Here is a 13911-nt window from a genome sequence, read left to right as displayed (position 1 = left end):
ATAGTAAACTCATAGATCTTCTGAAGTGTTGCTCCAAGTTAGTTTTATAAAGTACTTATAAATCCCTGACTTTTCTCCAAAGTAGTAAAAACTGATCACTAGAGATGCAAAACTAGCGCAACATGATATGGAAGATACTATGTCCTAACTACAATACATCAGACCTACATAAAAAAAGAGGGCAGTTTGTTTTCTCCCACTGAATCTGCACATCATTGTGTGGCTGGTAAGGCAGGAAAACAGAGACTCCCAAATTCCCTTTCTTCCATCTATAACCTTTCTAAAAGATGTACAAGGGCAGCTTAGTGTATCAGATCATCTTTTATTTCCTAGCCGCTAAGTGATTCCATTCAACCATTTCAGAAACCAAAAAACTCTGTTAACATAGTGGTTTTGTCAGTGTCCCACCGCTCCATTCGGCCTAGTTATCTGCCCATCTTATGCCACAAAATTGAATTAGTTTCCCTGCCTCTACTCGCTTAAAAGCTGTTACATCTCTGACTTTCTCCCAGTTGTGATGGTTTCTCCACAGATGCTGACTGACCTGCTTAGCATTTACAGTTTTTACTGAAAAATGACAGTTTCGTTAGCTACCACATCTATGCAGCAATAAACATTTTTCTTCCTCTCGAGGAATAAACAATGCAGCTTTGGAAAGGTTAAAATGTTGTGCAACTTACTTGTTGAAATCAATTATTTTTCCATTCTTTCTGGACTGGCTTGAAGAGTCTTGCTGCTTAATTTTGGAATGAATATAAATAGGCGTCAATTGCAAAGTGGCAACTTGACTGTTCATCTTGTCTCCGGTCGGTTTAAGAGGGGAGATGGTACTACTTTCAGTGGTCCAAGTTTGCAACTTCTTACAGGGTGAAAGAGCATAACCTGAAATACCATTAAAATCTACTCTGCGTTTTAGAGCTCCGGGTTCCATCACCTGATGAACTTTCCTAGCAAAAGCATCGTCATCAACATCATCATCTAACAGTTCTGACAAAACATTTGTCAGCTTACTTTCGGAGGATTTGTTGAAATCTACAGTTTGAAAAAAAAAAATTTAAATCAATGTTAAGTTATAAAAGGCCTTGCTGAACCAAGAAAAAAAATGTTTTCTGTAGCACTGTCACGAAGTCAATTCAAAAGCTACGATTAAAAGTGTAATAGGATTCTGTGTCAAGAATCTGAGTGACCCAATTACTTGGATAACCCCTGTCCCGAAAGGTGAGTGGTCTTCACGAATATCTCAAAAATTTCTGGGATGGGGGTGGGGGGGGGGGGGGCGAAATTTAACACCTTTTTGCTGCAACTCAAAAAGGGCTCCATAACATCCCTGCTGAGATTACATACAGGCAGCTCAGAAAGCCGACCAACGTCCCTATATTCCAGCTTTAGCCAGGCAGTATTGGCTGCTTTGCAAAGCAATCAATGCAAAACTTAGGTGCTATCTTACTTTTCATTTAAGAAGTCTGTAATAGCAGGATTGGGCGCCATCAGGGCCTTCTGGCTGTGTTCAAAACAGCAGCCAGAAGGCCTCCAACACGAAGACCCATCCTTGGAAAAAGAATGAAGTCTCACCGGGCCTCAATACTATGGTTGCCAGCAGCCTGTGCTTATTGTAGGGCGGGAATTCACCACCCACTCCAAGATAGTTATCAGACACCTGCTGTTTTGGATTTCCATTTTAATTCTGTACATTTCCCCCAGGGAGTAAATATTCCCTCGGCACAAAGCACATGTAAAATCATTTCCAAATTCTGAGCCACACCTGTACTTACCACAAAGCGGAAGCTTCCTCCTAACCGTGGAGCTGCTGCTTTCCACCTTTGTGATTTGTGTACACCTCTTCTTACCATTGGAGTTTTTTTGCGAACGGTTAGATTCTTCTTCAGTAATCATCTTGACAATGCCATTTTCAGACTTGCGTTTAATGACATTTCTGCTTAATGTCACATTTCCATTGGCAATACTGTGAAACTCTGAATCACAGCAGTCCCCAACAGTATTCTGCTTTGGAAAAGAATTCACATCAGCCAGCTTCTGTATACTCCTGGGCAAGGAATCCAACTTTTTTTGATGATGGTGATCATTGGTTTTCTTGCCAGAGAATGTATTTCCAGGAAGGATATTAAAACTCTTTCCATCCCAGTTCAGTTTAACAAACAGAGCATCATCACCAGGTTCAACTAGGGGAAATGGTTCCTCTGGACCAATCTGGAACACCTAAAATAAATTTGGACCCATCAATGAGGTTCAGAATTAATGCAAAACCAATATTTTCTTTGCTGTTTACCCAAATTTAGTATCAACTAACTGCAGCAGTATCAAAATAAGTCACGAGTGTCTTTAGAATGCAAAAACAAACGGAAGAAGTTAGACATTAGACTTGTGTCCACACTGGATATTCCAATCAAAAGATGACTTATTTAAGTCTTTAAGTCTTGAAGTTTTAAAATATGTATTCATAATTTTAAAGATCAGTGCCTTAAAAAAAAAGACATGCAGGGTGGTGTCCTGCGTGGCGAGGTCCAAGGCACCCCCGATATTGGCCACTAGACGTTATTTCCAAGGAGCCGGAAAGCTGCACTGTGCTGCTGCTAAAGCATAACTGAATATTGGGCCAATGCTGGCATCATAGGACCCGAATTTGAATTAAATATTTTGTCCTTTAAAAAAGTGTTCCAGACCTGTGCTCCAGTCAGTGCATCTACCTTATGCAATATGGCAGGTGGCACACTTCCTACTAGAAATGTGAGCATGCTTCCTGCCCACCATATTGGGATGTTAGTAGGCTGGTTAGTGCCCGAGAAAAAGGTGCTGTGCCTTGAACTTCATGTTCTTCATTTTTCAAGGGTCCTTGTGCTGCAAATTTCTGCTACACTTACCAGTTTAATTCTCATTGGTAACTCCTCTCCTCCCAGCAAACACAATTCTTATTTTTTTTTCTAAAACAAAGATTGACTTGCCATCTCCATTATCCTCATCTTTGGCGAATAATTTTTATAATGCTACATTAGGTAATTCCAAGGCTGACCGTTCAAATTTCAGCCAATGCCACATTTTATCTGACCACAAGTAAGAGTCTAAAAGCACTATGGGTTGATTTTACCTTTTGATTCCTCCCCACCCCAGCAACCCTCTCACCACCTCCCTGGAGCCTCTAAGGATAACCAAAGTTTTAATAAGTCACCTCACTACATAGATGCTTGGGGAAGCATTAGTTTATTGCACCATATTCATCCTTTAAAAAGGCACCATTCCCAGGACACTTTGAAAATCTAAATTCATAGCCAATTGCCAGTTACTAATCTAACATCTGAAATTCAGCTTTGAATGGAGTTCAGAGTAGATCAGACCTTGAGAATGGGCCACTTCTCTTTAGCAACCATGTAGGTGAACAGGAATGAGTTCATTCCCCATTTGTATAATACTTCATTAAGACATACAAAATAAAACAAAGCACTGCTACTCCACTACAGAAGAAATTCAATTTTTAAATAACTGTGCAGATTATAATAAAGCCTTTATACAAAGCATTTGGAGGGGGAAAGATTAATTTTAAGCGGTGGTACACAGTTTACGGATTATCCGTTCATGTGAAATTGATAAAATTTTGTAACTTGTGTGGGATTGCATTGGATAAAATGACCATGAAAGTTGCTGGATTGTCATAAAATCCAATCAGTTCACTAGTGTCATTCAAGGAAGGGACCTCCTACCCCTATTTGATCAGTCCCACGCTGCAAGACAATTTTAACGCTTTCAAGGCATCTAGGAACGGGCAATAAATTGCATCCCAAGAGCAAATAATTTCTTCTGATTTCATCACAGCCCAACTGAAACAGTGGCAGTTCAAGCAGCACTGCCCCCTGCCTCAAATCAATACAGATTGCAATGATATTGATGATAGCCCAGTTCTATCTTCTATGGAATTGTAGGACAGAAGCTATGGAAATTCTATACTTTACTCTTCCAATTCCACAGCAAGCAGATATTAGCAGCGTTCACATAACTAGAAATAGACTCAGTAGAAATAGTTTACCAAACCTATAAGCTTTCCTTCCATCTTTGTACCATGGAAAATAATGGCAAGAATGATCAGAGTACCCTTTGGGCTACCTTTAATTGAATACCACTTGTTTTGTTAAACTGTCAGTACAGTATATGATATTGGAAGAGTTTAAGACACTTATGAAACAAAGTTGTTCAAAGTAAAAACTCCAGTTTCAATTACCAAAGGCTTCCCGTTCACTTTTGCTGCCTTACAAAACTTAAATAAAGCATTTAGTTAATGCTCAGCACAAATATCAGACAGAAGTATACAAAGGCAGTCAGATTGTAAACAGCAAAGTCTCACAAGCAACAAATGAGATAAGTGGTTTTGATGTGACTGATAAATGCTGGCAAACCAGGAGAACTCTCCTGCACTTCTTTGATCAATGCCATGGATAAAGGCAGAGATGACCTTGGATGAACACTTGATCCAAAAGCGTAGCACCTCTGACAATGCAGCACTGCACTTAAATGTCAGCCTGGTCTAGATTATGTGCTCAAGTCTTACCTTTATGGCCTTAAGGAGGGTCTCTGCACTGATATGATCATCACAGTCAGGGACTTCATACAAGAAGACCTCCTTGGGGTGGGCCTCTCTTCCCAACAGTTTCTGCTTTATTTTAGGTATTTCCTCAATACGAGCAAACCACTGGACCACTGCAGATTTAGTGGGATGTTGTTGGGCACCTAGTATGGAAAATAAGTCATCACAAATTAAGAGAAATATGGAAAATAGAAACTTCAAATGCGTTAAATTGTACAGGGAAATAAAAAAATGGAGGGACCGGGGTATGCAGAAATTTCAAATTGTGATCTTCATCACACCACACTGTCATGAAGCTAAATTCCTACTTTGTACATTGACTATTTTTTGCTAATACAATACACGGACATTATTCGAATAATTACATATGACATACATATATTCCTGCTGGGGTGCATAACTTTCACTACTGTGGTCTACAGTAAAGAGCTAGGAGAATGCTGAAACCTAGGTTCAGACTGCCAAAAATGCACAAAATAATGCAAGCCATGAACCTAATATTTGCCATACATCCAATATTTTTGTGTAAAACACACATTGCCTGTAAACGCAAGGCCACTTTACAGATCAGCATTAACATTCAAAGCAGAAACATACATGAGGTTACATACGAAACTTGTCCTTACCATCCTCGTACAATTTTAGCAGTTTTGCTACATACGGTTGATCCTCATCATCGCTCTTGATTAAAACAAAATCTCCGACGTTGATGTAATGTCTGATAGAAGTTCCTTCACATTCTACCTGAATACTTCTACAGAAACACAAATATTATGCAATTTCACAAATTCAGAGCATGCAAAACACCCTATGTCCCTTCTCAACATTTAACATACAGAAATTGTACAAGAAATGCATTTGTAGCAAATGTTTCTCTGCAAGATTCTGACACACTATGAGGATCACATGATAATCTCACCTCCATTTAATAGCAAGATTACAATTAAAGGTTCTACAATTGCAAACTCTACCATTCTGACACAAAGAGCTACTGCATTATCATATTCCTGCACTTAAATATACTGTAGCCATAGGGAAGCATGTGGAGAAACATACTGCTCAAAGGGAAGTGTCACGGACAGCTGGTACGGGGCATGGGTGGTTTCCACTGTTCACAATTGCATTTTGTTTAAAATGATGAGTTAGCCCGAGTGTTTTACTTGCCAAATAAACAGTGACAGGTTTTCTTGTAGGTTTTAAACAGATTAACTATTTATTGCACAATATTCATTCCCCGAAATGTTCGCAGCACCACTCACACAAGCATTCACTCTCACATGTGCTCTCAAGAAAAAATAGATAGAAGACAAAGGGTAAGGGTTTAAGGTGTGGTAGGTGTTCGTGGTTGAAGGCAAACCTGTTGAATTTTCTAAGCAGAGCAGTCTCTTTTAAAGATGCAGGTCTGTGCTGTTTGTAGTCTTGACTTGAGGTACTGTAGATTTCTGATGGTTAAGATTTCAGATTGGAGGTGGTGGGTCACTTTCAATTCTCTGCTGCAGCAAGCTGAAGTGTAGAGGGCTCCTTCTTTGCCTGGCTGGACTTCTTTCCACATCCACTGGCTGGTCTTTTCTGTGATGTTCTTGTGATCTCCCTCTCTCACTCCATTTCTGGTACCTGACACACGGTTTTGCTCCCCTGGTGTGATCACACAATGGACCAGGATGTGGAATCCATGGCCATCCGTTAATGTCTGGGTGAGTATAATTCTGTTATGATGTGATTACTTCGTAACTTCTTTGTTTCACAAAAAACATTCAATTCAGGAATGTCTCTTGATGATTTCAGGATGGGTGTAATTGACAGGTCTTAGCCTGGAATGTATCCTTTTGTCCTTCAGCGGCCATCTTTTGCAGCATTGTCCACCTTTTTTTTTTAAAAAAAGGTGAAGTCAATTTTAAAGCGAGTCCACCTTGAATAAAGTTTGTACCTTAGAAGTAGGAACATATGTCATGTCTTTACTGGGCATGACAGAAGTTATACAATTTCGCATGCAACTAACTCCTACCATTCCAGAAAGGGAGGAGAAAAAGTTAAAATAAAAACCAAAAGTGAAAGTGGAAAAGCACTGAGGCTGATTTGGAATATAGTATGTAACTAAAAGGCACATTGTCCATTTTAGAGCATCAGCCATGGCTCACTTAGTAGCACTTTTACCACTGAGTAAAAAGGTTGAGAGTTCAAGTTCCATTCCAAAGACTTGAGCACAATATTTAGGCGCTTATGCCAAGGCAGTACTGAGGGAGCGCTGCACTGCCAGAGGTGCCGTCTTTCAGCAAGGACATTAATCAGAGGCCCAGTGTGCTCTCTCGGGTGGATGTAAAAGATCCCATGTCACTACTTCAAAAGAAGAACAGTGGAGTTTTCCCCAGTGCTCTACTGAAAAGATCTGTTAACTGAAACAAGGCATGGTGCAGCAGTCTAAAGGTTCAATTTCTAAGCTACCAGTTTTGTGAGAATGAGCTCAGTAATAAGTACGTTGCTATTCAATCTATCAGAAAGTCTGTAAAAGAGATATTCAAAGCACTAATTTTTCAGCATACTGTAATTCTTATACATCAGCTTATAGCTAAGGGAAATAGCTGAGTATTTCTGGATGGGGATACATTTTAGTGAAAATCCGCATGATGCCCCTTTGGACATTAAAATGGGTGTTAATTACAATTCTCTTCCCCAAAATTATAGGTTAGCACAGAAAACGATCATTTGTGGATCTTTTACTGGAGTAGTGCTGAATAGCGAGGAGGATAAAGGAGCAGCCTGGAGGGGGCGAGCAGAGAGAGACCGGCAGGGAGGATAGAAGAGGAGTCCGGAGAGTGAGAGCAGAGAGATCGGCGGGGAGGATAGAAGAGGGGTCCGGAGAGTGAGAGCACAGTGAGATCAGCAGGGAGGATAGGAGTCCGGAGAGTGAGAGCACAGAGAGACCGGCAGGGAGGATAGAAGGGGAGTCCGGAGAGTGGGAGCACAGTGAGATTGGCGGGGAGGATAGAAGAGGGGTCCGGAGAGTGAGAGCAGAGAGATCGGCAGGGAGGATAGAAGAGGGGTCTGGAGAGTGGGAGCACAGTGAGATCGGCAGGGAGGATAGAAGAGGGGTCCGGAGAGTGAGAGCACAGTGAGATCAGCAGGGAGGATAGGAGTCCGGAGAGTGAGAGCACAGAGAGAGCGGCGGGGAGGAAAGAGGGGTCCGGAGAGTGAGAGCACAGAGAGATCGGCGGGGAGGATAGAAGAGGGGTCCGGAGAGTGAGAGCACAGTGAGATCAGCAGGGAGGATAGGAGTCCGGAGAGTGAGAGCACAGAGAGAGCGGCGGGGAGGAAAGAGGGGTCCGGAGAGTGAGAGCACAGAGAGATCGGCGGGGAGGATAGAAGAGGGGTCCGGAGAGTGAGAGCACAGTGAGATCAGCAGGGAGGATAGGAGTCCGGAGAGTGAGAGCACAGAGAGAGCGGCGGGGAGGAAAGAGGGGTCCGGAGAGTGAGAGCACAGAGAGATCGGCGGGGAGGATAGAAGAGGGTAATAAAAGCAAAATACTGCGGATGCTGGAAATCTGAAATAAAAACAAGAAATGCTGGAACCACTCAGCAGGTCTGGCAGCATCTGTGAAAAGAGAAGCAGAGTTAACGTTTCAGGTCAGTGACCCTTCTTCGGTGAGATCGGCAGGGAGGACAGAAGAGGAGTCCGGAGAGTGAGAACACAGGTGAGATCGGCGGGGAGGATAGAAGAGGGGTCCAGAGAGTGGCAGCACAGGTGAGACTGGCGGGGAGGATAGAAGTGCTCCACGGAGGGCTCAGAGTAGTCCCACCTCATTAAAAAAAAAATCAAAATGCAATGTCACAGGAAAGCAGGTAAGTGATTGGTTGGTGAGTATTTCTCTTTTTCTCTCTAAACTAGGGCATTCGTTGAAATTAGGAGGCAGAAAATTAAAAACCTCAATCACGGTGAGAAGAGTGGGTGAAATAATAATAGTAGCGCAGAGCAGGTCTAGAGGCATTAATTAAAGTTAATAGTTTAAACAGGGTACCAACTAGATTCTAAAAGAGGGAATAGTTTTTATTTAGACCATGAATGGGCAGCTGAGACCTGTTGCTTGCAATTCCTGCGCCATGTAGGAACTTCAGGACACTTCATGAGTCTTGGGGGATCGTGTGTAGTAAGTATTTCCAGCGACTTCATGCCAAGCTCAGGTTTTCCCAGCTACGGTCGCTGTGAAGCATCAGGGTGCAGGAGAGTTTCCTGGTGCATACGTTCTAGGAGGTGGTCACTCCACACACAGGATAGTAGACTTGGGTGTGCAGGGTACAATTTCAAAATTTGCAGATGGCATAAAATTGGAAGTATTGTGAACTGAGGAAAAGCCTGGCTACCCGACCTGAACCCGACTATGCATCGGAGTTGGGTCTACATTCTGTGTCCAGCATTTGGGCTTGGGTCGGGCATATTTGTTTTCTTTTTAAGCTACGTTTTGACGCAATTTTTTTTTTGTTTCAATAACATGTTTGATATTATTAAATTCATTGCAATATTCAGGTTGGGTTGCGCATGAACAAAAATTTAAGGATTTGGGCTCCAGTCGAGTTCAGTTTGGCTGTGGTTGGGTTGGGTTTTAATTTTATTCCCGAGCAGGCCTTTACTGTGAAGAGGATAGCAACAGACTCCCAAGAGGTCATAGACAGGCTGGTGGAATGGGCAAATGAAATTTAATGCACAGCACTGTGAAGTGATACATTTTGGTAGGAAGAACAAAAGAAAGGCAATAAAAAAATAACAGATACAATTCTCAAGGGGTTATTCCCCTACAAAGCAGATATACTGATTTGGATACTGTTGGGGGGGAATGGCCTCTCAGGGGAAAGCAGCAACAGCCCAATTCGTTGCACCACGGTTGGCTCTGCTGCACAGGGGAGGAGTAAAAAGTGTGGGAATGCAATAGTTATAGGGGATTCAATTGTAAGCGGAATAGATAGGCGTTTCTATGGCCGCAAACGGGACTCCAGGATGGTATTGGCTCCCTGGTGCTAGGGTCAAGGATGTCTCAGTGCAGTTACAAGACATTCTGAAGGGGGAGGGTGAACTGCCAACGGTCGTGGTACAGATTGGTACAAACGACATAGGTAAAAAAAAAGGATGAGGTCCTAAAAGCAGAATATAGGGAGTTAGGAAGTAAGTTGAAAAGTAGGACCTCAAAGGTAGTGATCTCAGGACTACTACCAGTGCCACGTGCTAGTCAGAGTAGAAGTAGGATATATCAGATGAATACGTGGCTGATGAGATGGTGTGAGGGGGAGGGTTTTAGATTCCTGGGACATTGGGACCAGTTCTGTGGGAGGTGGGACCAGTACAAACTGGACGGGTTACACCTGGGCAGGACCGGGACTGATGTCCTAGGGGGAGTATTTGCTAGAGTGGTTGGGGAGGGCTTAAACTAAAATGGCAGGGGGATAGGAACCTTTGCAAGGAGTTGGAGGGGGGGGGAGGGAAATCAAAGACAAGAACAAAAGACAGTAAGGGGAATAAGAAAAGTGATAGGCAGAGAAATCAAGCGCCAGAATCAAACAGGGCCACAGTGAAAAATAGTGGGACGGGGCCAAGTAATGTTAAAAAGACAAGCCTTAAGGCTTTGTGCCTTAACGCGTGGAGCATTCGCTATAAAGTGGATGAATTAATTGCGCAAATAGATGTAAACGGGTATGATATTGTCAGGATTACGGAGACATGGCTGCAAGGTAACCAGGGATGGGAAATGAACATCCAGGGGTATTCAGTATTTAGGAAGGACAGAAAAAAAAAGCAAAAGGCGGTGGAGTTGCATTGCTGGTTAAAGAGGAAATTAACGCAATAGCGAGGAACGATATTAGCTCTGACGATGTGGAATCTGTATGGGTAGAGCTGAGAAACACTAAAGGGCAAAAAACATTAGTGGGGGTTGTATATAAACCCCCAAACTCTAGTGGTGATGTTGGGAATGGCATTAAACAGGAAATTAGAGACGCATGCGATAAAGGAACATCTGTAATTATGGGTGACTTTAAACTGCATATAGATTGGGCAAATCAAATCAGTCACAATACTGTAGAGGGGGAATTCTTGGAGTGTATACCGGATGGTTTTCTGGACCAATACGTTGAGGAACCAACTCGAGAACAGGCCATCCTAGACTGGGTATTGTGTAATGAGAGGAATAATTGACAATCTAGTTGTGAGAGACTCCTTGGGGATGAGCGACCATAATATGATAGAATTCTTCATCAAGATGGAGAGTGACGTAGTTGATTCTGAGACTAGGGTCCTGAATCTTAGTAAAGGAAATTACAAAGGTATGAGGCGCGAGTTGGCTTTGAAGGATTGAGAAACATTACTTAAAGTGATGACGGTGGAAAGGCAATGGCAAACATTCAAGGAGCACATGGATGAACTGCAACAATTGTTTATTCCTGTCTGGCGCAAAAGTAAACTGGGCAAGTAGCCAAACCATGGCTTACAGGAGAAATTAGAGATAGCATCAGATCCAAGGAAGAGGCATATAAATTCGCCAGAAAAATCAACAGACCTAAGGATTGGGAGCAGTTTAGAATTCAGCAAAGGAGGACCAAGAGATTGATTAAGAAGGGGAAAATAAAGTATGAGAGTAAGCTTGCGAGGAACATAAAAACTGACTGTAAAAGTTTCTATATGTATGTGAAGAGAAAAAGATTGGTGAAGACAAATGTAGGTCCCTTACAGTCAGAAACAGGGGAATTTATTATGGGGAACAAAGAAATGGCTGACCAACTAAATGCATACTTTGGTTCTGTCTTCACAAAGCAGGACACAAATATACCAGAAATGTTGGGGAACACAGGGTTTAGTGAGAGAGAGGAACTGAAGGAAATCAATATGAGTAGAGAAATGGTGTTGGGGAAATTGATGGGATTGAAGGCCGATAAATCCCCAGGGCCTGATGGTCTGCATCCCACAGTACTTAAGGAAGTGGCCCTAGAAATAGTGGATGCATTGGTGGTCATCTTCCGAAATTCTATAGACTCTGGAACAGGTCCTACAGATTGGAGGGCAGTTAATGTACCCCCACTATTTAAAAAGAGAGGTAGAGAGAAAGCAGGGAATTATAGACCAGTCAGCCTGACGTCGGTAGTAGGGAAAATTCTAGAGTCCATTATCAAAGATTTTATAGCAGAGCATTTAGAGAACAGTGGTAGAATCGGGCAGAGTCAGCATGGATTTACGAAACGGAAATCATGCTTGACAAATCTACTAGAATTCTTCGAGGATGTAACTGGTAGAGTTGATGAGGGGGAGCCAGTGGATGTAGTTTATTTGGACTTTCAGAAGGCTTTCGACAAAGTCCCACATAAGAGATTAGCATGTAAAATTAAAGCGCATGGGATTGGGGGTAGCGTACTGCGATGGATAGAAAATTGGTTGGTGGACAGGAAACAAAGAGTAGGGATAAATGCGTCTTTTTCCAAATGGCAGGCAGTGTCTAGTGGAGTACCGCAGGGATTGGTGCTAGGACCCCAGCTATTCACAACATACATTAATGATTTAGATGAGGGAACTAAATGTAATATCTCCAAATTTGCAGATGACACAAAACTGGATGTGAGGGCGAGTTGCGAGGAGGATGCAGAGAGGCGTCAGCGTGATTTGGACAAGTTGAGTGAGTGGGCAAATGCATGGCAGATGCAGTATAATGTGGATAAATGTGAGGTTATCCACTTTGGTAGCAAAAACAGAAAGGCGGATTATCTGTATGACTATAAACTGAGAGAGGGGAATATGCAATGAGACCTGGGTGTTCTTGTACACCAGTCGCTGAAGGCAAGAATGCAGGTGCAACAGGCAGTAAAAGAGGCAAATGGTATGTTGGCCTTCATAGCAAGAGGATTCGAGTACAGGAGCAGGGATGTCTTGCTGCAATTATACAGGGCCTTGGTGAGGCCACACCTGGAATATTGTGTGCAGTTTTGGTCACCTTAGCTGAGGAAGGATGTTCTTGCTATAGAGGGAGTGCAGCGAAGGTTTACCAGACTGATTCCTGGGATGACGGGACTGACGTATGAGGAGAGATTGAGTCAGTTAGGATTATATACACTGGAGTTCAGAAGAGTGAGGTGGATCTCACTTGCCTGGTAGAGTGCAACATGATCACAAGACGACTGACACCTCCCAGAACAAAGCAGCCCACTTAACTGGCACCTGATCCACCACCTTAAACTTTCATTCCCTCCACCACCAACATACAGTGTACACCATCTGCAAGATACACTACAGCACCGAGCCACAGTTCCTTTGACAGTACCTTCCAAATCTGTGTCTCTACCACCTAAAAGGACAAGGGCAGCAGATGCATGAGAACACCACCACCTGCAAGTTTCCCTCCAAGCCACACACCATCCTGACTTGGAACTATATCCCGTTCCTTCACTGTTGCTGGGTCAAATACCTGAAACTCCCTTCCTAACAGCACTGTGTACCTACCCCACATGGACTGCAGCGGTTCAAAAAGGTACCATCTTTTCAAGGGATGGACAATAAATACTGTCCTTGCCAGCGACGCACACATAAGCAAAAATTAGGCTAATATTTTACAATCCTGGCAGTCACACAGTCCCAGATCCTCAGAACCCCAATCTCCAGCGATACATGATCACACAAATTACCATAAACTGGAAGAAGAGAAAATGCAACATTGACTCACTCATAATCCCAAATCGGCAGTTTGCGATTCCTACGATGAGCTTTTCCTGCCCAGGTGCACACGCGGCTTTCACGCTCCTTAAACCTCGTAAAATATTTGCTCATTTCAGGTGCGATTCGGTAAAACTTCAAAGAATAAAATACAAGATTCACACAAAATGTGCTGCTATAAGAAATACAAAAAAAAAACCTGGAAGGACTAGTTTTCACCGGATTTCTAGCCTGGGTCGGAGAAAGCTTAAACCACACTAACAAATATTCTTAAACGCTCTCTCTCCAGCTCCGCTACTTTCTGCTACAATGTTACATTTTCGCGCCATTCCGGTCAGCTGGGACGCTGCAAAGCATTCTGGGTGCATTTAAACTGATATAAAACGAAAATATTACGGATGCTGGAAACCTGAAATAAAAACAAAGTGCCGGAAATACTCAGCAGGTCCGGCAGCATCTGTGGAGAGAGAAACAGAATTAACATTTCAGTCAGTGACCCTTCATCAAAACTCTAAGTATTTCCAGCACTTTTTGTGTTTATTTCCGGTTTCCAGCATCCGTAATATTTTCCTTTTATTTGAGCGGGTTGCCCGCCGGGCCGCCGGGGGCGCTGTGAGCGGGCTGTCCGCCGGGGGCGCTGTGA

At 42.8% G+C, this 13911-nt stretch overlaps 1 protein-coding gene across 1 annotated transcript in view; it reads right to left on the bottom strand.

The window, feature by feature from the left end:
* orc1 (origin recognition complex, subunit 1) overlaps positions 1 to 13865 on the bottom strand; it is a 37172-nt gene extending 23307 nt beyond the window's left edge. The window contains exons 1-5 of the mRNA XM_068037129.1: positions 13279 to 13865; positions 5218 to 5345; positions 4556 to 4734; positions 1773 to 2217; positions 681 to 1032 (exon numbers count right to left, since the gene is read on the bottom strand). Coding sequence (XP_067893230.1) covers positions 681 to 1032; positions 1773 to 2217; positions 4556 to 4734; positions 5218 to 5345; positions 13279 to 13382 — 1208 coding nt within the window. The 5' untranslated portion in view covers positions 13383 to 13865. The remainder of the gene's footprint in view (positions 1 to 680; positions 1033 to 1772; positions 2218 to 4555; positions 4735 to 5217; positions 5346 to 13278) is intronic.
* Between the last annotated feature and the right edge of the window lie 46 nt (positions 13866 to 13911).

Source organism: Heterodontus francisci, chromosome 8 (genome assembly GCF_036365525.1).
Source record: "Heterodontus francisci isolate sHetFra1 chromosome 8, sHetFra1.hap1, whole genome shotgun sequence".
Lineage (NCBI taxonomy): Eukaryota > Metazoa > Chordata > Chondrichthyes > Heterodontiformes > Heterodontidae > Heterodontus > Heterodontus francisci.
Note: the sequence above shows the minus strand (reverse complement) of the source record. Positions and strands in the feature narration are given on the sequence as shown.